Below are 25,148 nucleotides of genomic sequence, written 5' to 3' on the forward strand. Positions count from 1 at the left end.
AATCATTAGATGTATTTTTTTTGCATTTAATTGAAAATAGCAAACAAGTTTTTTATATAGCAGGTAGTGGGGGGTGCTGGAGCCTATCCCAGCTGTCTTCAGGCGAGAGGCGGGGTACACCCTGGACTGGTCGCCAGCCAATAACTGGGCACATATAGACAAACAACCATTCACACTCACATTCATACCTATGGACAATTTGGAGTCGCTAATTAACCTAGCATGTTTTTTTTTTTTTTTTTGGAATGCCGGAGAAAACCCACGCATGCACAGGGAGAACATGCAAACTCCACACAGAGATGACCGAGGGTGGGATTGAACTCTCCTAGCTGTGAGGTCTGCGCGCTAACCACCAAACCACCGTGCAACCCAGCTTTGAAACAATGTAAGGAAATTGAGATTTATGCCTTTGAAGTATTTACTTCAAAGGTGATGAAAATGACAATATTTTTAGGTAGTACTCATAGTACATCACCATTTGTACCGTGTTGGGCATGGGCAAGATTGCGCCTCCGTTTCCTGCTAGCTCGGCCTCACACTGAGCTTCCATTCGTTTGCTTGACCCATCAATTCTACACTGCTCTAGTACCGCAATTTCCCTGACTTTGTGGATTATTTCAAGTCTTATTTCGAATTAAGTGCCTTCATTACGCATGCAAATGTAGTAACAGTTTGACTTTTGGATTATTTGAAGTCTCCTCGTGATTGCAATGCAGTCATTCTATGACTCGGCTACATTGTGTGAGTGTACGTGTGTGTGTGTGTGTGTGTGTGTGTATGCATTCACGCTTGCCAAACATGCCGGACTTTAGGTGTGAAGTAAGCCCAAGCAAAGTATGTTTTGCCATCTAAATTTATGATTTTAATATATTTTGCAGTTTGATCTGCTTTAATTTAACCAACAAATAACAATATTGCCCTATTGTGTCAGAAGTTATAGAAATGTTTCACCACTAACGACATTATCAGAAACATTAGCAGGTCCCAGGGCACTCATTTCACTGACTCAACATGAATCATGAAATTAATGAACAGCAGACGTGCGTCCTCTAGATCAACACTGCCGTCCTCATAAGATGCTCAATGACCGGGAATGTCACCCGGAGAATTCCCAACCGGAGGTGGTGATCAGATTCTCATCATTTAAATGTGTAACTCATATGCTGTTTGCTTCAAATTAACATTCTTAATTGTGAATACATTTCATTTGGTCTCTTTAAAAATATCAAGAAACGAGACAGCATCATGGCATAAGCAACAGCTTCTGGCTCCTCCCCCTCTATAAAGTCTGGCAGAGCTCGACATACACAAACAAAAATATCTAAACTCAATATGTCCAATAAAAGTGTTTCAAGAAGAAAAAGTTCAATTTCCAACAACAATCTGGATGTGGTGTTTGCCATTGTTTACTAGTACTAAAAAGGAAGCTGTGTTTGATCACTGTCAGAAAAACACTGCCCCTAGTGTTTTGGCAGAGAACTGCCAAAAAACGATACTCGTGTTATACTCCCAATAGCATAACAGGATTAATACGGCACAGGATCAGTTTGGGACTACTCCTTAATAATGATGCAGTGATTAGACGGAAAAACACTGACTGGTTTCATATACAATGAAATACAAAATAACGTTATTTCTAGAACTATTTCATACAAAAGAACTTGGGTCACAAGATCTGACGAGATTGGGTCTCATTTCCTTCAACGCCACAAAATTGCTCATTTGGAATTTGCAGAAGCACACCAAAAATGTGACATTGAAAGGTGGAGGAAATGTTATAATCTGATTAGAAAAAAATCTAACCTTGACGATCCCGATGGCATCCAGCATTACTGGCATGACAAGAGAGCCTGCACTCAAAATATTTTTAAGTGTTGATCCAACAGTACATAATTAGTAGTGTATATACAAAATAACAAGTAATAAATAACCACTACTTCATAGCAATAACTTCATATTGCCTTCATTTTTAATCATTTATTCACCATTCATATCATGATTTGATCAATTAGTGCTAACAAGGAAAACACAATCACTTTCAAAATTGCCCCTCAAGTTCATCCTGTTGGAAGGTTAAGTGCTTGAAATTTGATCAGCCAAATCAGCAACACACACACACACACACACACACGCGAATGGGAACACTGCCAGTTTCACTTTAAATTCTCCTGAAGGTTTCTTATCAGTTTGCCCCAGATGCCTTTGTCTCAGTGTGAAGGTAACGCTGATGCTGCGTGTGTGTGTGCGCTTGCTGCTGAGAGAACAGCATCACGCTTGTTGGTGTACTAATATCATGTCAAGAGTCAGGAAGGCCAAGTAGTAAAAGGCAAAAGGGGTCAAAAATGAGAGTCATTATCAAACTCTATAAATGGAAATCTGCTGAGTAGAAAGTGACATATAGAATGAGTTCGTATAGAATGAGAGATTATAAGATGAAGGGGCAGATCAGAATCCAAACAGAGACGGACATGGGCAGAATGTGAATTTGAAACAGGAAAGTGTGAAACTGAGATAAAGACAAAGTACGATAAAGGCGAGACGGCGAAGGGGGGAGTAACATAATGTGTAAGAACAAATGGACCAAACGGATATGAAGTAAAAAAAAAAAAAAAAAAAAAAAGTTGGTGTGCTGAGCTTTGTAGGAGCAAATGGTTTGGGCTGATAAGACATAAAAGGTTCCCAATTGGTTCCCAAAGAGGCAGACAAGACCCCGCCGTGTGTGAGCTTGTCAAAGCGCACAGATGCACACTAAGCGTCCAGTCATTCAGTCAACACTATTCCAAAAAGCCAGACTGTCACGTAATGAGCTAGCCAACGACGTAGACATTAATCACGCTACGAGCCGTTCACTGCCATGGCCGGAGGGTCGAGCCAAACGGTCACAGCCTATTTCAGTCTGTCAGCTGGATAATAAGTCTATTCATTCCTCAATTAGTCAAATTACAGCACATAACCGTCCGCTCGCTGGTGTATCGGCCCAGTGAGTCGGTGATTGTCTCTGAGCTATTTAGACAGACAAAGAGCAAAACACTTCAACAATTTAGCTACTGTGTCGTTTTATCGTTCGGTCGAGTCAACCCAACTTAGCTTCTCCAACAGAGGACCTCGTTAGCATTGTCCTATTTTTAATTGTTAGAGGAGCTAGTTGTAGTTGCTAGTTAGCAGAAAATCGACCATGTAGCAGAATTAAGTCCAGATTTTAGCTCAGTAAATGTCAACCAATTTAGAATTAAATCAATTAAATTCATTCATTCGCGGGGGTTGCTGGAGCCTATCCCAGCTGTCTTCGGGCGAGAGTTGGGGTACACCTCGGACTAGTCGCCAGCCAATCACAGGGCACATATAGACAAACAACCATTCACACTCACATTCATACCTATGGACAATTTGGAGTCGCTAATTAACCTAGCATGTTTTTGGAATGTGGGAGGAAACCGGAGTACCCGGAGAAAACCCACACATGCACGGCGAGAACATGCAAACTCCACACAGACATGGCTGAGGGTGGAATTGAACCCTGGTTTCCTAGCTGTGTGTCCTGCGTGCTAGCCACTCAACCGCCATGTAGCCTAAACCGAACATTCATTCATTCATTCATTTTGTACCGCTTTTCCTCATGAGGGCCACAGGGGTGCTGGAGCCTATCCCAGCTGACTTCGGGCAAGATTTGGGGTACACCCTGGACTGGTCACCAACCAATCCCAGGGCACATATAGACAAACAACCATTCACACTCACATTCATACCTATGGACAATTTGGAGTCGCTAATTAACCTAGCATGTTTTTGGAATGTGGGAGGAAACCGGAGTACCCGGAGAAAACCCACACATGCACGGGGAGAACATGCAAACTCCACACAGACATGGCTGAGGGTGGAATTGAACCCTGGTTTCCTAGCTGTGTGGCCTGCGTGCTAACCACTAAACCGAACTTTTCAGGAATAGTACACATGTGTTGAAGTTACTCCATCGCTAAACCCGTGGAGCAACGAACATATGTGGTTAACTTCTTCTTACACTTGTAACATGTTAACATGTTATTTTAGAGTCTGACCCACGCTGCTGTTGAACAATTCTGTCTGCTTCCTGAAATAAGTTGTAGCCTAAATCTTTCACATGTGTAGCCTAAATTGTAGTCTACCTCCTAAATATGTCTGAAAGTCATCTGCTTAAGTATGAATATTTTCATTGAGCTCAGATGACGGAATAGTCAACGCCATGTAAAAAACGAAACGGCTGAAACATGTCTGAATTACACCCAATTTGTCGCCTCATAACAATAGTTGTACAGTATAAATTGTAGACAATTCACAATTTATGTTTTGAATTTATATTTGGATCATTTTTATCTCCTGTTTATTTTGGAGTACTATCATACTTAGAGATCCTGAGCAAGGAATCAACTAAGTCCCACAAGCGACTTAGCAGATGAAACATGTAAATATGGTTGAACCTCAGTTAGTGTCCGCCCCGTTTAGCATGTTTTTTGGTTAGTGTACAATATGGTGCGCAACTTGTCACGTTGTAAATACCCTGCATGAGTCCAGCTGTGCTCTTAATGTATTTTTAATGACAAAACGTCCTTGTTAGAATCCTATTAGCTTGCCACTACACAGGAACAGGAACCAGAAGTCAGCTACATCGCTCGTCTATGTCACCGGTAGTTTGGAACATATTTCAAAGTTCGGAACCGCTAGCACCATCTGTCAACATCTAAATATGAAAAAGTTCAAAAACATATTCCTTTGTTTTTCAGACGGAATTATTCAATGGCGCAGTGGGACAGACTTTAGGCTATGTTCACAACAGAAAAAGTCATTTTGGTATATCTGACTTGGATTGCACAATAAAACCGAATGTCCTTGTTTAATCAAACGTTGTTGTCAAATATTTAAATATTAAGCACATAAAACCCCAAACACAGCATTTTTACGAGCCATAAAACCAAAGCCAGAAAACAACATAAATAAGACATTGCCATGTCGTTGGCGTTTGTAACACAAACAGCAACTGCATGCGAAGCACAAAATGAAACACCACTCGACTTAACAATCGATCACCATTAGTGCACTTTACTCTTCCAGGTAGTGTTTGTGATATTTATTGTGTGGAGGCGTAAAGGCATGCATGCATGAATGATCTACATGGAGGCAGCCGGCTGAGTGTGTAAATGGGCCCATATGTCACTTTGAGTCCATCAGTTGTGTATAAGTGATAATGCTGCTGTCTGTGTCGCATCAGTGGCTGCTGGCTATGAGCTCGAGAGGTCACGTCACATAATTGGAGGTGGGAGTGAGATTTTAAAATGTCCATCCTAATATTCAAGGTTAAATTCTGCCTGTCATTTGTTCACCTGGCAAAACAGTATATTAAAATTTTGGCCTCGGCTTCATGGTGAGACCTTCACAGTTCCTCCGCTGGGTGAGTAGATTTACAAAAATGATGGACGACTGGTCGTGTGGTAACATGAGGCCTCCCATCAAGTTAACAGTAGTTTAAAGTTTAGCGTACTTCATTCACATTCTTCAGCTATGAAAGAGTATAACCTCACTACTCCAACCATACATTCTTGGACCCATTGCATTTGGTACGCTTGGGATGCATACCTCCTCTATGGGGACATTCGGGGAAGAATACTGACCCCCCTTTTTTTAGATATACAGTACAGTCATCCCTCGTTTATTGCGGTTAATAAGTTCCAGACCCGACTGTAAAATGTGAATTTTTGCCGAGTAGAATTTTGTTTGTTTTTACTAGAGCTTTCTAGACATTGAATGACATTAAATAGTAGATAACAATAACTACAAAAGCAATCTTCACTCGCTAAATGTACTGCAAAAAAGGTCAGTAAGGATAATTCATAATGCCGCCTACAGAGAACATACTAACTCCTTATTTCTAAAATCACAAACACTTCAACTTGCTGATATAGTTCATCTTTAAACAGCTAAAATAAAACATAAGGCTAAAAATAACCAATTACCTAAAAATGTCATCCTGCTATATATATCTCACTATATTGACACTTACTATGGTACCCATTATGTCATTGGACGGTCATAGCACCTTGTACTGCGGTATGTGATAAAAAAAAACAAAAACAAAAAAAACTATATTAGGAAAGCAGGAAGTGAACAAATGTAACAGTTACTGATTGTAAAAGTACCAGATGGAGGGGTAGGATTTAATAAGCTTTGCTTCTTCCTACTCCTTTTGGACAACTGATTATGGGATGCACTCAATTTTAATCTGATGCGTGTTCAAATGAAATAAAACCATTACCATTACCATAGATATAATAAATGAAAATGATCAATTCAAGATATAAATATGACCTGCGCTTGTGTGCGTCGCAGTAACTGTGTTCAGTGTGGAGGACAGGAAGTGAAGTTGAGAGTTCGGAGTTGAGTTTTAGCTTGTTGATGGCTGTGACTACAGCAGTATAACAGTATACAACAACCTGTTATAATTGTGATGATTATTATTAGGGTTGGGCGATATGGACCTTCACATGTATAATGATAATTGTTATTAAATTCAGTGGAGTCTTGTATAGACAAGCCTTACTTAACCCATATAGATGAAAATACTTAAATACTTAAATTACCTATGGCATTGTGTAGTGAGTGTCCAGTCACTGGTTATGTAGTGGACCGTATTATTATTGTCCCTGTTGTGAGATCATTTAAACCTGCAATAAAAGCCTGTTGTTGCGGGGATCAAGTGTGGTACTTGTCTCACCTAACAATTACTGACACCTTATGACCAATGTAGAATACAACATTCACAATTTGAATGGGGTCTTAATGCCTTATATTTGGACTTTACTTCATTTAGCCATTTTTATGCTTCAATTTGCTTCAATATGCTTAAAAAAACAATCTGTATACAACCACGACACATAAAAAAAAGAGTGAGGGAGAAATGATGGAACCGCAATGTCGCGAGGGACGACTGTACACCACAAAAAAGACGAGATATGTTCTAGCGACACTATAATGACCATATATGTATAACTAGAATGCCATTCAGTAGAGTATAGACCTCCTATGGCCAAAGCAAGAATTCACATTAAATGCAGAGCTTTAGAGACACTCGGTCTATCAGTCTTTGTGTGTCTTTCTCCATAAGGCCAGGGACTCGGGGGGGTGAGGTGCGTTGTGCTGCTGTGTCTTCAGTGTCGCAGCAGAGGCTTCTTCTTCATCAGAGGCTGCAAAGAGGAGGAGGTGGCTGAGCTAATGTTAGCCAAGGTCTGCTGAGGTCACCATCCACAGGGAGATATGAAGGAGGCGTGTGAGGAGTGGAACAGTGGGGTTGATGGAGTGAGAGGAGAGCAAGGGGACAGAAAATGGGAAGGAAGACATCGAAAAAGGCGTGTACAGTAATGCTCTGATATGTATGTCTTGCTTTGTTTCTGCATCTCTTTTACAACCGAATAGCAAAACACAACACATGGTAACAATAATACATAGGATTGTATTGTCATCAGTATAAACTCCACCTTTTAGCAACTACAATAATAGTAATTATAGTGTAAAAGTGCCAATCATACCTCAGCAAAATTAGTTCTGCATGTATATTTGGTCTTTTAGTAAACACTGGCTTCATAAAAAAACCTAGTTGTACCTGAGTGGATCATCGTAACACACACCAGAGTAGACATGACACAGTAAAGAGTATTCTAAAGCTTTTTCTATGTACACAAAAAGCACATCTCTCACAAATATTGCTGTATTAATAAGCATTCATAATTCATCCACCGCACAGGTGTGGGATATCAACATGGTGATTAGACAGCCTGAGGCGCATTTTACTGATGAGATACCGCAACGAGATCCTGAAGATCCATTCTTGTGGCATGCATCCGTGACCATGACTTCATGTTGCAGTATGATAATGCACGGCTTCATGTTGCAAGGATCTGTACACAATTCCTGGAAACATTCCAGTTCTTTACATGTCAGCCATTCAGCATGTTTGGGATGCTTTGGACGCTCAGTTACACTCATAAGCATCTTGATATGCCGTACCTGTGATGAGTTATGGATTGTCAATATTTACTAACAGACAATATTTGTGAGACATAGTCCTGTTGTGTACTTTGACTTCAGTTCATGAAAAATTAGAGCAAAAAGTACTTTTGTTTAGTGTACATTTCAGTATAATTGCACACCTGACTGCATGTGCAAAATATTTATGAAAGTTTCTTCCAATTAAGGACTGTAGTATTGCGATTCACTGCGCAAACAGGGTATCGGAGATAAGAGTCTTTGGAATTGCTTTCCCTTGCGTCAGTTTGTCTGCCAAATTGAACAGAATGCATTTAAAGGAACGGGACGGCCATCATAAATGGGCCACAGATGGGTGATGTGAAATCACTTACATGCAGATGATGTGCACAAACATATTCAATCGGCCCTCCTCTTGTCTTGGATGGTTTGGAAATATTAGATGATTATTTCATTGGCAGTGTGTTGGCATGTGAAATACATTAGAGGAGACTCACATGAGGTCGCATCTAAACGGTGATGTGAGGTCACTTTTAGATTTGCCTACTAATGAGATATTAGTATAATCAAGTGTCTCTCCCTTGTGGGCACGCTCTCAGGGCTCACTTAAATTTTTTTAGATTTTTTTTTTTCTCTGAGCCATGAATCAAATTTTGCCACGGGACACTTCCCCACATGGCTCCTTATTAGACCCATAAAAGAAATAAAATTCAGCCCCGGGCTAATCGTGACTGCTTGTCTTTGCTGCATTTGATTCCTCTTAAGACTTGTGTAGCAGGTATTCCGTTAAAATTCATTTCATAAAATAAGTTGTACTTTGGATACCATTATTTAGGTACAAAGTAGGGAACATTACCATGATGGTCGTCACAATTACGGTCCGGTTCTCCATTGCTGAGCTGTCATTGGACAGGGAGTTTTCATTTTGCACCAAGACAAGTTTATCGATGTCGTTCCAGTAACCAATCTGAGAGGAGTGACAAAGAAGAAAACACTCAGTTAGTGTGCTTTATAGTGCAACTCATCCAGAAAACAATTACAATAAAAACAAAAGACACAAACAGTAATAAAACTAATAAGAATGCATAGAATGGAAAGTTAAAAAGTCCAACCACAAAATTTCCCCTTGGAACTGAGAATAATGAGCCAAGAACTTTCAGTAAAGCACACTGCTTTTGAAGGATCTGAACAGAGCTGCCAGGAACATTGTGCTTTTCCCTTGTTGTGAGAGTTGTGTATATTTCATCCAGTCAGAAAATATTAATAGCGAGAGTCTTAACTCATCATGATGAACGTTCCTTTTCACAGCCTTTCAAGGTCAGTAAAATGCAGTCAAAGGATGGTTGATGAAAACAACAAAAAAAACATATAATGATAACATAAAATAAATATTAATATTTGTCATGCATATTAAAATGTCATACGGCGAGGCAATCAGTATTCTGGGTCGTCATTAGGCCCGTCACTACAATCAATAAATCAATTAACCACACGTTTTGCCAACCTTGATTTATTGACGTGTTTGATTCCTTCTTTCTCTATACCAAACAGGCTAGATGACAGTGAGAGTTCACTCTGTGCATCTGTACACCTTAGTACATTGGTTCAATAGTGGAATGGACTAAGAGAGTGAAGCTTCCTGTCAGTCATTCAGTCTCTTTGACCCAATGCAGGGGGACGGGGCGCCAGTGAGCGCCAGTCCTTCAATATTTATTATTTTATTAGTTTATAAAAGTCACTAAAATAAGTACTGTTGGACTTTCATCAGGCTTCTGGTAAGATAGAGATTTTGCTGACTTACTGTGAGGAAAAATAACTTTTCCCTGCAACTTGTAGACATGGTGGTTTTCTATTTTGACCTTATGTGTTGTTTCCTTGCCAGTTTTTGCATTTGACTTTTATTTGTGGATGCATCAACTTTTCTTTGACTTCCAGTCCTCCTGTGTTACTTTTGTCAATGTTTCGATCCACTTGCACCCACCACCACATGCACTCCTCTTTATCAGACTAGGTTTCCAGTTAATAATAATGCAATACTGTGCAAGAACCCATTCTAATAAATACTGGGATTAATGAATCATTTGCACTTTTTGTTGATACTTCAAACCCCCATTTTTGTGAAGTACTTTTGTGGCTAACCATCATCCAGACTATTCACCTCCAGCAGCCCCCAGGTGAATTGAGTTTTAGACGCCCTGTTGTGTAGTTTAATGATAATTAATGTATCATCAAATTCTTCCACAATTGTGTCGTATTTACTTTTTAACTGTGTCACCAACTAGTGGCTTCTACACAATACTGTATATTTGTGAAATATTAATAGCAAATAACCATAACAAAAGCATACCTTGCGTGGTCCATTGCTCTTCAGTTCAAACACGTCCATGGTATAGTTAACTCTCCGTCCAAAGTGATCAAACTGTATATTGCCTGTCAGTCCCTGAATGCGCACCTGGATTCAGAGAAAAACATAACAAAATATGTCAATATATTTTACATAGCACAATACAAAGTCATATATATGTCATAAGAGTAAGAGACTCCTGTGGTGTAGTGGTTAGTGTTCTAGACTTTGGAGCGGATGCTTCTGTTTTCAATCCCCACTAGTATCATTCAAAATGTTATAAATACACAAATTGTACTTTTATTTTGATTAAATCCATATACCATCACAAAACTACTAATTCAATAATGATAGAGGCTCACTCCTTTTGTAACATTAATATTAGAACCGGTCACCAATAGTCTGCTTCAGCCATAGCATGTCTGTCCTTGAGATAGCATGTTAGCTATCATAGCTCAATGGCCGAGTCTAGGAGCACATAAACACAACATTCTCTCACAATCCGCTGGGTGGATCTCAAAAGGCATACATTGTCATTTTATAGTCCAGGGAGCGAACATTGGCCAGGGTGATTGATTGAAATGTCGGCTTCCACGGGTTAGCGGTCACACTAGACTGTTAGCCTCTGCTTCCTCTTACACCGCCTGCGGCGTTTCTCTGCAGTTTCAGTGCAGTAGTGGGCAGATGGAGGATGCCTCGCTTCTTCTATACTGTAGTTCCCTGGTGTCCTCGTGTTTTAAAGTCCATAAAGAGTTGCTGCCGACGTCTAACAGCAAATTCCGACAATACATGTGTTTTGGTAAAATCAAACACAGTACTTACAAAAACAAATGTCAACAAATCGGTGGAGAGACGGCCGGCTGCATACTGAGTATGCCTATTCAGTGCCCGAACAAAGAATCTCACACATTGGTGACTATTAATACATAGAGTCCAACTGTTGACTCTCTATGATGTCATCACCAGTTGACTCTGTAGTTCTTTGCTAACTAACACAGTTACACCAATAATTTTTTTGAATATAAAATGAGGGTGTCTGGAAAGGATTCACTGTATATATGTACATTGTTTTCCATGAGGCATTTTGTTTTACACATACAGATGAATAACAAAAACTGAATTAATATACCACTGTAATTAATATAGAAAAGACGCACACAAAGTGGAAAAAAAGTCTTGGAAAGAAAGAACAAAACACGAAAGTAACAAAAGGTCGCTGGGAAAGTGCAAAGACGATACAACAAATAAAGAAACAAGGTAAAAGTCAGACTAAAGTAAACATAGGTGCGAGCAAACTAAGTGCACACTGTAACATATGGCCAAAGTAGTAAGTTGCGTCATACGAATACAAAGCTTTAGGTTTGTCCGTGGTCGTGTTTGGGTTATATCATTACATTAAAACACATTAAAATGACACAGACATCAATTTTGGTAACATCAGTTTTTGTATGTTTCGGTTTTCATCTGGTTTTTAAAACCAATTCATGACAAAAAGCAAGTTTTTTTTTTTACCTGAATAAATAAAACATATTAAAAGTTATCCCAGCAGCCTAAAAAATAATCACCTGTTTAAGTGCTCTCTCCATATCTATTCCTTGGTTCCAGGGTGCAGCGGGATTGGCCAAGCAGTCTCCAGCGTTTCCACGTCGGCTGATATCGATTTTCTGACGGCGGAGAGTGCGGAAGGCCTCGGCCATCACTAACACACCATCATATGTTAGAGATGAGGTATACTGGAAATGGGAGGAAAAACAAAGAGGCCAAATTATTAATTACACCCTACATGTCTATTAGAATAAATAGTAATCGTAATAGCACTGTAGATAGCAAATGTTACTAAAAAGTAAATATACACAATATAAACATTACCATTAATTCAAGTTAATGTTATATCACTACTGCTATGAGCAGTACAAACCGGTTCAGTCAATGTGCCATTGAATTCTCTTTAAAGGGAGATGGACATTTTGGGAACGTGTCGGTGGTCCTGACAGGTCATTTGACAATTTCATTAAAAGTAACACATGCCTCAGCAGGGAACATCATTGCACTCATGAAGCTGCAGCACCCCCCAGCCAGCTCGCATGCAGAAACACAGGCGGGGGCACTCAAACACACAGCAGGCAGCCTTCACTTTGCAGCAGAAACAACTGGAGGCACAACGATGGGAGGTAATAGGGAAGTGAGCTGAGGAAGTCGGCGGATGCTCTCCGCGGCTTTCAGGTAGACTTCTCTCTAGCTGACATGCTTTAATGACGAACACTGTAAAGGGGAGTGCAACTAAGTCTTATTTTTATTCCGCCTGCGTGTGACAGAAGATGCTTTTCCGTGTGTTACTTATATGTGACAAGCAAAATAAACAACAATTTATGTGGCATGTATCGAAGTTTATGTTTATGTGTATGTCTAGTGATCCCTGATACTACCAGTCCAGTATTGATGCTTTTTTAACCGTTCAAGGCAGCAGTGTCCAAAGTGTGGCTCGGGGACCATTTCTTGCCCACCGTTTTTGAAAAATAGTATTAGCATTAGCATTGTTTTTATTCTAATACCAAATAATAGAATCAAAGCTTTGTCTTGAAATATACATATATACAGTCGTCCCTTGCTGATTTCAGTGACTTGTGTGTGTGCCTTTAAGAGGCGGGGCCTCGGAAGTGACATGGGTGATGTCAGCTGGCTAAGCTTCCCTGTTTAGCGGAGTTTTAGCAGTATGGAAAGTCGCCGACAGCACCTCTTGTGTGAATTTTCACGGCGTATGTGATATTTACTTATTAGTAAAGTAATTAGTATTAGTAAATCTATTTTTGTACACAAACAGTGTCACTAAAGTAGTATTCTACACTGGTCACTAGGTGTCAGTAATGTTACATTGATAAATTTCAATGCTAACGTGTGACTACATGTTAGTTTATGTCTAAGATGGCGTATTTGCTGTGATTATGTCTACTGTATTGGTAATATGAGAGTAAATGTGACTATAGAAATGTCATTTTATGTCTAGAGGGATGTGTATCTATGTATTTAGAAAGTCGCAAACAGGTTTTCTATGCTTTAACTAAAAAAACATTCCATTTATAAAATTAAGGAATCCAACTTCGCGGAATCCTTCAAGATTTACGAAGAATTACTGTATAACATGTTTTATTCTTTTTACAAAATAAAAAAAAATCTAAAAATATCCCAGTGACCTCCTGTAACCTTAATTTTTTTAAGATTATGGCCGTGGTGGAAAAAGTTCGGACATTCGTTTTTTAGGGCGCCATATTCCACGCTCATGTTAAATGTATGGAGAAAGTCCACATAAAGTTTTTGACGCAAACGATAGTACACTTTAGATCATATTGTCCAGTTACCTTATTTATTACTTGTGCACCTGAAAATGATCATGTTAAACTTGACTGTCAAATATGGCGATAAATGGTTGTTCTACTTGATTTGAACTGTGGAAAGCAAAACATTCATTTTGCTTTAATATTCATACCAATGGAGAACAACCTTATAAATTATGCACAAAACCAAGGACGTATATGCCACTTTTCCCATGGAACCTAATCTCTATAAAACATATATGTGGTGCACTCATGTAGTACATATAGTGGCTGCACGCATGCTTCACACCAGTCCCACAAATACTTTTATTAAATCATAGCAAGGTAATACTTGAAAAATACTGGCTTACTGGCAAAAAATACTGTAGCTGGCTGTTGCAGCAGCCACATTAATATATTAAAAATAAAGCCAAATAAATATGATATTCTGTAAGAAACAATTTGCACAAATCTATTATGATATCTTGCAATAAGTGATGCTAATTCTATTCTGAAAAGAGTCTACCCTTTGGAACGTAATTTAATTAGACATTGGCAACATATAGAGCGTGTTCTTTAATCTATCCTCTCAAATAAGATCATAAAAATGTAAAAAAAAAAAATAACATTACATTATCTGCCTCATACAATAACCATGACCTAAATCTAATTATGTTTTGATCATGCAAAGAGGATTTCAGAGGGAAATTACGTGAGAATAAAACCCCTAAAAAACCAAAAGCCTTAACTTGCACAAGCATATGCGATCCAAATGATTCAAGTTGACGCCCATATATTTCTTTGTCAGGTCATTGATCATTTTCATTACATTGCAGGAGAATTTCCAGGCGCATCTGAACTCATTTCAGGGCAACCAGCAGAGAATTAGAAGAAAAAGACATTTTGATTGATGCCTTAAAGCAGTTAGCCCAAAAGCCACTCTCTATGTAAAAAGGACAATTTCCATTACAGTAGACTCCTGTGGGGTTACGTTCAGAGACCACCCACGAATAGTAAAATACCAGCGTAATTGAGACGTTCATGAAAGTGTCTACTTTTGACAGTCTGAGTTTCCCCTCCCCTCTAAGATGAGGTTGACTTTTTCTTTAATTTTGGATCAACATTGGCAATAAAAGTGACTTTTGCAATGACGAGATTAGATTCAGCCACATGAATCCTCCCCACTTTTTTAAATGCAATTTCTTATACAATCCAAAATTAAAGGAAAACTGCACTTTTTTTGGAATCTTGTCCATCATCCACAATCCTTATGTGTGACATGAACACATAGGTCTTTAGTTTTAGTTTACCACATACTTATTTCTTTCTCTTTTGGCTTTTCCCTTCAGTTGTCCTCACAGCAAATCAATCTCCTCCATCCAGCCCTGTCTTCTGCATCTGTCTCTCTCACATCAACTACCCTCATGTCCTCCGTCACTACATCCATAAAGCTCCTCTTTGGTCTTCCTCCACGCCTCCTACCTGGCAGCATCCTTCTACCAATATATTCACTATCTCTCCTCTGGACATGTCTCAGTCTGGCCTCTCTGACTTTATTTCCAAGGCCTCTAACATGTAATGTCCCTCTGATGTACTCCTTCCTGATCCTATCCATCCTGGTCACTCCCAATGAGAACCTCACATTCCCATCTCTACTACCTCCAGTTCTGCTTCTTGTCTTTTCTTCAGTGGCAATGTCTCTACACCAGGGGTCTCAAACTCAATTTACCTGGGGACCACTGGAGCTAGGGTCTGGGCAAGGCTGGTCCGCATCAGGTTTAAAAAAAAAACCCAAAAACGCATTTATTAAAAGCAGAAAAATATACAAACTTTTTCAGTGCTTTGGTTCCGATTTTTTACAATAAAAGCTCTAATAAAACATTCCACTGTTCTCAAATATCTTAATTTTTTTTTTCTGCACAAAATAAGATGAAAATAAATGAAAAAATCAAGAACAAAGAAAATCAATCAATCAGTAATAAATAAATATAATTAGAATAATAAAACGGCAAATAATAAAAACTTAAGAAACCACATATAGTTGGTGGGTAGACAAATTATTTTTTTCAGACAAAACACAACTATAGTCACATTTATACTCTTTTTATTTACAACATATTGCGCAACTGCAGGGTCTTGAGACACATGCTAACTAGAGAACTAGCGACCTAAACGTTAGCCTTCAAGTTATTTCCTTTAAAATTAAATAGCCAGAAACTTACCACTTCCACACGGATAGTGAGGATAACTATTAACAGTTATTTAACCTTTAACATGAACATTATCAAACGTAATAATTTTTTATTACATGGTACATGATACCATACAGCATCCATATCAAACTAGTGTCCTGCGGGCCACATTTGGCCCGCGGGCCGCGTGTTTGAGACCCCTGCTCTAGACCAAACAACATTTAGTTTGATACGACATATGGTGGTATCTCTAAATTATTATCAACTTGGTTTTCCGAAAAAAAAAGTGGGTCCAGGCAGGGTAGGACTGGCCTTAGTGTAAGTCGACCATAGACTCAGGGGAATGTTTTAAGTTTGAAATGGTATTGTATTGTAAGCCAAAATGACTTGTAGTCTGCACATGCGGTCTTTCTTCTTCTGTAGTTTTGGTGTCAGGTGATTCTGTCCGAGTGTCTGTTTATGTATTACATCATATTCCAGTCTGGATGTAGCTATTACTATGCATTTTTTACACCTCTGCAAAAAAGCTAGCCCACACTAATAGGAGCAACAGAGCATATGGGAGACCTAAAATATGATCTCAACACCCTTATAAATACCACTAATGTTATGCAGTAATTATAATTAATTGTGTTATTATTTCCTTGCAGTTTTCTCTGAATGGGAACAGAACAACGTATCTAAACTGACCAATCATGTAGCACATTATCACATTCCATTTCTCACAACTGACTGCAATAGCTAATAATGTTGTCACTTAGCGGCACCTCTCTCCTCTGGCATTCGTGCTCAAGTGGCTCATTTAAATCAACTTTAAGTGGTTCACAGAGGATTTGAAGGACACGTTACCCAATTGTTCTGTTAATTGTGTCTGTCTTAATTGCGTTGATAATGAAGCTTACTTCCCCAGCCAGGAAAATTCACTATTAGCTTGCAAGGCCCAACTTTTTTTAAGCATTTTTTTAAAAAAACTTCTATGTGCCTTAATCCAGAAGTATGTGGCATGTAAGTTTCAAACACTTTTGGCAAACTTCAATATGTGAGATATTAGTAAGCGAACGAACGCTTGAGCTGCAGACCACTTGGCCTGCCGGTACGTATCTGTCCGCTGCCTCCTTCTTCAGCTGGACCGCATCCCTTACCACTGGTGTCCACCAACGGGTTATGGGATTACGGCTATGACAGGAATCGACCATTTGTTGGCCACAGCTCAGATCAGTCGCTTCGACAATGGAGACATGGAACACAACCCAATTAGGACTCAATGTCTGACGCCTCCCTCAGAACATTGGTCGAAGCTCTCCCGGAGGTGGGAATTGAAACTTTTTCTGCCAGACTGGCATCCTTCCCCACCATCGGAGCCAACTCACCATTAGGTAGTGATGGGTTGACAGCTCTGGCCCTCTTTTCACCCGAGTGTCCAAAACATATGGTTGCAAGTCTGATGACATGACTGAATGGCCGGTAACCCAAACAACTCGGTCTGACTTGGGTTCTGTGGAGCTTTTTGTCTGGTCCCTCACCAAGGACCTGTTTGTCAAGGAGACCCCAAAAGACCCCCATAACTTTGCTCCGTTGATAACGATAAGGTTGTAGCTCACGGAAGAGCATAAATACTCATAGCCATTCATTCATTCATTCATTTTCTACCGCTTTTTCCTCACAAGGGTCGCGGGGGTGCTGGAGCCTATCCCAGCTGTCTTTTGGGCGAGAGGCGACTGGACTGGTCGCCAGCCAATCACAGGGCACATATAGACAAACAACCATTCACACTCACATTCATACCTATGGACAATTTGGAGTCGCCAATTAACCTAGCATGTTTTTGGAATGTGGGAGGAAACCGGAGTACCCGGAGAAAACCCACGCATGCACGGGGAGAACATGCAAACTCCACACAGAGATGGCCGAGGGTGGAATTGAACCCTGGTCTCCTAGCTGTGAGGTCTGTGTGCTAACCACTCGACCGCCATACCGCCCTATTCATAGCCATAAATATATTAAATACCCACATATATATATTGACTACGTTTATAATAGGAGTTAGCTCTTTGGGGTTTGAGCGTTTTAAAAATAGCTCACAGGCTGAAAAAGTGTGAGCACCCCTGGTCTAGACAGAATGTGTTTATTTTGTGTATCTCTACAAATGTTGACTATTAGTCTATTTGTCTATTAGTCACAAACGTGTGTAATGATTGCGCCATTAAGATACTAAATGTTGTGTAAATTGTCGAGGAAAATGAATGCAGCTAATCAGGATTCATCTGCTGAATCTAAAAATGCTGATTAGCCAATTAACACCGGTCCTTGGGTGAACAATGACCCGCCAATAATAAAGGATATCATCATCAATATGTACTGAATGTCAAATGTGCAGTGTCATCTCATTAGAGTTTGCTTTGTGTGTGTGTGTGTGTGTGTGTTTGTGTGTTTATTTGGAGACTGTCAGGATGCAGTGGAACAAATAGCTCCATTATGTCGGATTTTTACATCATACATAATATGGATAAGTAGACACATTTCCGGTTAATGTATGCAAATAAAAAGCAGAGCTGGCTGCTGTTTGAATTGATCAATGAATGTTTGCAGCAAAAAAAAAAAATCGGAGTACCCGGAGAAAACCCACACATGCACGGGACATTGCAAACTCCACACAGAGATGGCCGAGGGTGGAATTGAACCCTGGTCTCCTAGCTGTGAGGTCTGCGAGCTAACCACTCGACCGCCGTGCCGCTTCTCATAGACAATGAATACAAATTGTTATAACTGCCAATCCATATTTTCTGATGCAGGTGTCCAATCGTTTTTTTTTTTAATGCTACAGAATAAAGGTCTTACCTTCGGTGGGCTTTCCGATCCAGGGTATTCTCTCTGATCCAGTTTGTTCCAACGCTGCATCAGTTTAATGACTATAGGCTTGCTGAAGTCAACCAACTGGAAACCAGTCACATTGGCTCCACCGTGCATGAACCTTTCCAGAGAAATGTCCTTAAATCCCTTTAAAAGAACAATAAAAAAAAAGGTATTCATGCAATCTTTTACGAACTAATCATACTCACAGAGTTTAGCAGATTACTGATGCTACTTATCTCTAATTAATACGCCGCACCTTCATGCGGAGTGTTAATTCTGTACGGCGCTGCACTGGTCATGCAGAGTGATTCAGTGGGAAAGGAGCCAGAGTACAAGGTAAAAACACGCGAGTCTGATCCTGAACTGATGAAAAGTAATTGCTAAAAGCTCCGAGAGCTCTTTTGCTACTTGACCTCATCTTCTAGGCCTTTTCCTCATCATCCCAGTGGGAACGTCTGAGAGATTAAAGATGAAACATTGCTGAATTGACTCTTCTTAGCCCAATGCTGAACTGACGTGAATCGCATAATAAAATATGGAATAGCACTCATGGAATAATCAGATAATATAGTGTGATAAGAAGATAAGAAGGTAGCAATGCTATGTCAGTAGAGTTCTTATATTATTTCGCTCCGGAGTATAAGTCGCACATGGCCAAAATGCATAATTAGGTAGAAAAAAACCATACATAAGTTGCACCGGAGTATAAGTCGCATTTTTTGCGGGTCTTTTATTTTACAAACTACTTGACCAAAACAGACATTACGTCCTCTTGGAAGGCAAATTCTAACAATAAAAGAATAGAGAACCGGCTGAATAGGTGTAAGATATGCTAACACAATGGTTATTCAGCTACACAAAAAATAAACATAAACAGAAAAGATGTTTATGTAACATAAACAGTTTTTTCATTTATAAGTCGCTCTGGAGTATAAGTCGCAGGAACAGCCAACCTATGAAAAAAAGTGTGACTTATAGTCCGGAAAATACGGTATATATATATATATATATATATATATATATATATATATATATATATATAATTTATTTTTTAAACAATAGGCCTTACCAAGTTTGCTATGATGTAATGGTAGCCTTTTACATGTTTTCCCACACTGACTGCCTGAAAGGAAAATCAGACAAAACATGTTAAAGTACAACATTTTAGGACAATAAAATTCAATTCATATCAGATTTCATTCACATTTGAAAGGTGAAGCCGAATTTGGATCTGAGGACAATCGGTTCTGTGCTGGTTATTTTCTCTTTATGCTTGACCTATGTTCAAAATATGTCATATGGGATTAATGTGTCACCTAAACCATTTTGTTGTAAATCCAGCATAAACGTTTTTCCTTTGATTGCTGACAGTGCCTGCAAGGCCAGTAATTGACAGTGGAATTTCCCACTTAAACACAATAAATTACATACATACTTTGAACAGCAATTCATGCTAAAATAATGCATAAGGCTAAAAATAACCAATTACCTAAAAATGTCATCCAATACTTATAATATGATCTCAGGGAAGAACTAAATTTGAAACATTTATATGCTAGGACTACGTTAAAAAAGCCATAGAATTTCAGTACGTGGAATCAAACTATGTAATGGATTGAGTAAGACCCTCAAACAATGCACAACGATGAGCCAATTCAAGAAACAATACAAGCAGTTGATGTTTGCTAAATACAAGGATGAAGAGTCTTGAACCAGTCATGATGTGCTATATATATCACTATATTGACACTTACTATGGTACCCATTATGGCATTGGATGCTCATATCACCTCCTACTTCGGTACGGGACAAAAATAAAAAAGGAAAAAAAAACTTAAACTATATTAGGAAAGCAGGAAGTGAACAAATGTAACAGTTACTGATTGTAAAAGTACCAGATGCTTATGGGATGCACTCAATTGTAATCTGATGCATGTTCAAATGATGATGCACAATAATACAGCAGTGAAATTGCCAACGAAATGTCGTTGCCCGACTCCCGTATAATATTAAATAATAAATACTAATGTGGAGAATAAATAGATGACATCAAATATGGACAATGTACAGCATAAACAGTAATTTGTACGAATAATTCAAATAATTTAGAATAAATAATAATAATGAAATTAAATTAAATGCAAAATGAAAAAAAAACATTACCATTACCATAAATAAACATAAATAAATGTCTCAGTGGTGTGGCTCGGGTGCACTGTAATTTCTGTCAATTTCCTTAAATCCTCAAAAACTATACAACTTATTGATGTGTCATGAATAATAAGGCTTTTTTTTACCCACATATAGCAAATGTATATCTTTGTTTCCTAATTATCTCATATATACGTATCTGTCACGCTCCCACAAAAATATGTTTGACTGATTTGTCTGTACTTTACAAACTGACCAGCCAAATGGGACACAATGGAGTCCTCCCTTCCTCTCACGCCCCCTGTGACAGTTTACCGTGAAACAGGATGGTGGGCCTGCCCCTCTATTTGAGAGATGCTGGTCTACACACACACACACACACACACACAAAGTGCAGCTGGCAGGGCCAGACAAATGGAGCAGTGTATGTCTCTGAGCAGGGGTGCTAGGCAACATAGACATTATAGGCCCCATTGTGACACCAGTTTGTGTCAGTTGTAAACACTAATATGTGTTTGTGTGTATCTCCGTCTGTCTGTTCGCTCACCACAGAGGCCAATTAAGTAGCAGTTTGCCTGCCTGGCATTTGGGGTACTGGTGCGTGCATTTAGTAGGTACATGCATTTCAAAGCCGGTGTTGTTGTATTTGCATGTAGCATATGTTCAGAATGGATGCTACGTTAAATATTGTTCATATTATTGGCTGTTCTTTTGTGTCTATCAAAGTGTCACCTAACTGTTCAAATAAAGCAAGCGATTTAGGTGGGCTTTATTCTTTTTTAAAAATGAACCTCTGATGTTCAGTTGCTGTTGTGGCTCGTTTTTTTTTATTTTTATTCATTTAATGGAAAAAATATGCTAATCAGTTTTATTCATTTTGCCATAAATTGTCTGGAAAGCGGACAGCAGTAATTGGTCAGACTGCTCAGGTTGTGGTGTTAAATTGCAATTGTCTACTGTTTTGATTGTGGTTTATGGTACCAAGTTGGAAAGCAATTTACTCCCTTTTAGAACTAATTATAAAATGTAAATATGAATTATTAATTTTTAATTCATCTGGTATTCATCATATTATGTTTCAGTCAATGAAAATATTATAATATATATATATAATTTTATTTATATTATTATTTATTATTATATTATATGTATTATTGTATTTATATTTATTTTATTGTATATATTATATATTATACTATTATTAGATATATATTATTATAATATAATATAATATTTTTGTCATGTTCAGCAATCAAAATTCCTATTCTATACATTATTGTATACATTTTAAATAACATTAGGCAAAAGATAGCAGGACAGTTATACAATTGTCATATCGTGGATTTGCAAAGTTGTCCTCGGACAGGGACAGTGTACTTTAATATTTGAAGTCCTAAATTAGCATAATCTTCAACAGATTGAATATTATAATAAAAAGTAAACAGAAAAAATATATTCAAAAGTATTATTTGGACTGCATAACACAATTACACTGTATTATGTTAACGCAGTCCATTATACCTTAGTCACAGTTTATTATTTTATATAATAATAAATATTGTATTCTGACTGCATTCTAAAAGTATTCTTACTGTGTTCCAACTACATTTGAGTCAAATGTGCAAGAATGATTCAATACGGTTTTGAAACATAATCTAAGTATTCGAAATTTCAAATTCGAATTTTGACTGGTTCTGCTCGTGCTTCTATTAAGCCGTGCTTAGCGTGACGGAAGCTTTACAAATACCTGTTCTAACATGCTCTGCAGCCTCTCCAGCTCCAGGTCAATGACAAACTTCCTCTCTTGACGTCGATCCAGGTCTTCTAAGAGTCGGCGGTATCCAGCCTCGTTGAAACTCTCCACGCAGATTGCACTCACCTGAGTTGAAATTGTTGTTATTACAGATGAGTAAGCAGACAAGGTTGTGCATGCACATTACAAACCAGATTACATTCACTTTGCGACAAAAGTGTGCGTGAGTGTATGGTTCTACAAACCATTTTTTTGTATACATGCGTTATGATATTGTGTGTTTATGTTGACCTGTGTCCATGGGGGCGATTGTGTGTGTGTGTGTGTGTGTTTGCTTACTTGCCAGCCGTTTTGCCCTGCTCGCTCCATGATTGCCTGCAGGATTGCATAACCTAGACAAGAGAAAAAGAAGAATGAACAGATAATGTAGCCGCCATGTAGCAATATGTTATTATTTCATAACAATTACCACCATGTCTGTATGTGTGGGTATCCCGTTTTCGCCAGTAATTCCCGTATTTTGCCCTTCCTTTGCAGTTTAGAAACATTTCTGTAAATTTCCAGTATTTTAACTTTCATCCTGTTGGTGACAATGGTGATTAATCTATGCTTGATGCACAGTGTTGCCAAAGTGCGGCACCACTGCCCTCCAAGATTTTGCTTATTTTCAATCAAATTACCCTTATTGTCTAATGCAAATGTTGACAGGTATGCAGCAAAGTCCTTGCGGGTGTGTGCATTAAATTACAGAAGACTCATCAGCTCAACTCCTGTACCAAAGCAATATCCTAATGGCTTGTCTTTATAGGCGGAGGCTAAAGCATATACTAGAGGAGGGGTGTCCAAAGTGCGGCCTGCAGCTGTTTTTTTATTAGCTGGAGGTACATTCTGAAAATATAATTTAGCAAGAAAACTAAAAAATGAAAAAAAAACAGCATAAAATATCAGTCGGGCTGCACGGCGGTCGAGTGGGGATCGTGCAGACCTCACAGCTCGGAGACCAGGGTTCAATTCCACCCTTGGCCATCTCTGTATGTTCTCCCCGTGCATGCGCGGGTTTTCTCCGGGTACTTCAAAAACATGCTAGGTTAATTGGCGACTCCAAATTGTCCATAGGTATGAATGTGAGTGTGAATGGTTGTTTGTCTATATGTGCTCTGTGATTGGCTGGCCACCAGTCCTGGGTGTACCCTACCAAAATAAGCTGGGATAGGCTCCAACACACTCCTTGTCAATATCGCCCGAAGACAGCTGGGATAGGCTCCAGCACCCCTGTGACCCTCGTGAGGATAAGCGGTAAATAATGAATAAATGAATAAAAATATCAGTAGTAATTTTACAAGAATAAAGTCAAAATATTACGAAAACACGAAAAGGTTATTACAAGAATAATATTTTAGTCATAGGCGGCATGGTGGATGAGTGGTTAGCACGTAGACCTCACAGCTAGGAGACCAGGGTTCAATTCCACCCTCGGCTATCTCTGTGTGGAGTTTGCATGTTCTCCCTGTGCATGCGTGGGTTTTGCGGTTTCCTCCCACATTCCAAAAACATGCTAGGTTAATTGGCGACTCCAAATTGTCCATAGGTATGAATGTGAGTGTGAATGGTTGTTTGTCTATATGTGCCCTGTGATTGGCTGGCGACCAGTCCTGGCTGTTCCCTGCCAAAATAAGCTGGGATAGGCTCCAGCACCCCGCGACCCTTGTGAGGATAAGTGGTAGAAAATGAATGAATGAAATTATCAGCAGTAATTTTACAAGAATAAAGTCAAAATATTGCAAAAACAAGAATAATATTTTAGTCATATTATAGCAATAGAGAGCAAAAAAGTTGTTGTTTATTGTGCAACTTTATGCATCCAATGTGCAACGGCAATAATTTGAGTAAAGACGTTGGCGTTCCTGTTGAATTGGACTCATTCTTTTGGGGTGTAATTTTGTGTCATAATGGAAGCTGTTTGAAGGATGCCGGTTGTTCTACATTGTGGTTACCAACAACCATACATTTCTGGTTATAACACTTGTTGTGTAGCATTTGTGACTTCGGGCATGTTGGCCGGTTGTGAGTATAAAACAGATCAGAGTGGAACTGCCCATTTTCCAGTACATTACCAGCAGCAGGGCCTAATGGGAGCCTATAATGAGGGGGCCCTGCCTTGGCCAAGTGAGCACGGCCAAAAGTCTACACTTCCATCCATCACTGCACTTCTCCTTGCTTTCTCCTCATTCTCTCCATCTCCTCCTGATCCTGATACATGCCACAGGATATCCCCAGATGCTTGTGATCTTATTTGTTTCCCCACATTCTTCCCCTCCCTATAATCCCCCTTTCTATTTCCAGCCCAACCGCCATTTCCGTCATCTTGTCTCTTCCCTACCACCTTGTTTGTCTCCTTCCTCCCTTGTGTAACACCTGTCCTTCCTGCTTCTCTTCTCTTTCTTGCTGCTTCACCAACTTGACTGACTCTTGTGTTCTTCCTCTCTCTCCAGTTTTATGTTTTGTCACCAGGGGTACTAACCCAGACAGCCCCG

General features: G+C 39.1%; 1 protein-coding gene across 12 annotated transcripts in view; it reads right to left on the reverse strand.

Moving 5' to 3' along the window:
- The window catches only part of gria4a (glutamate receptor, ionotropic, AMPA 4a), a 120,367-nt gene that overhangs the window by 42,379 nt on the left and 52,840 nt on the right, over window positions 1-25,148 (reverse strand). For 8 of the 12 annotated variants that reach the window (XR_013628010.1, XR_013628011.1, XM_058080676.2 and 5 more), the window contains exons 4-10: window positions 22,954-23,006; window positions 22,609-22,740; window positions 19,780-19,833; window positions 18,696-18,854; window positions 11,920-12,087; window positions 10,358-10,462; window positions 8,867-8,977 (exon numbers count right to left, since the gene is read on the reverse strand). Coding sequence is in view for 10 of the 12 variants with exons in the window: in XM_058080676.2 (XP_057936659.2) it covers window positions 8,867-8,977; window positions 10,358-10,462; window positions 11,920-12,087; window positions 18,696-18,854; window positions 19,780-19,833; window positions 22,609-22,740; window positions 22,954-23,006 (782 nt within the window). In the remaining 2 variants the exon portion in view is untranslated. Of the gene's footprint in view, window positions 1-6,019; window positions 7,254-8,139; window positions 8,302-8,866; window positions 8,978-10,357; window positions 10,463-11,919; window positions 12,088-18,695; window positions 18,855-19,779; window positions 19,834-22,608; window positions 22,741-22,953; window positions 23,007-25,148 lie in introns of those variants that run through there. The other 4 variants (XM_078792966.1, XM_078792965.1, XM_058080681.2 and 1 more) reach the window with 4 other exon arrangements.

Source organism: Doryrhamphus excisus, linkage group LG8 (genome assembly GCF_037039965.1).
Source record: "Doryrhamphus excisus strain RoL-2023G ecotype Guam linkage group LG8, RoL_Dexc_Guam_v1.1, whole genome shotgun sequence".
Taxonomy (NCBI): Eukaryota; Metazoa; Chordata; class Actinopteri; order Syngnathiformes; family Syngnathidae; genus Doryrhamphus; species Doryrhamphus excisus.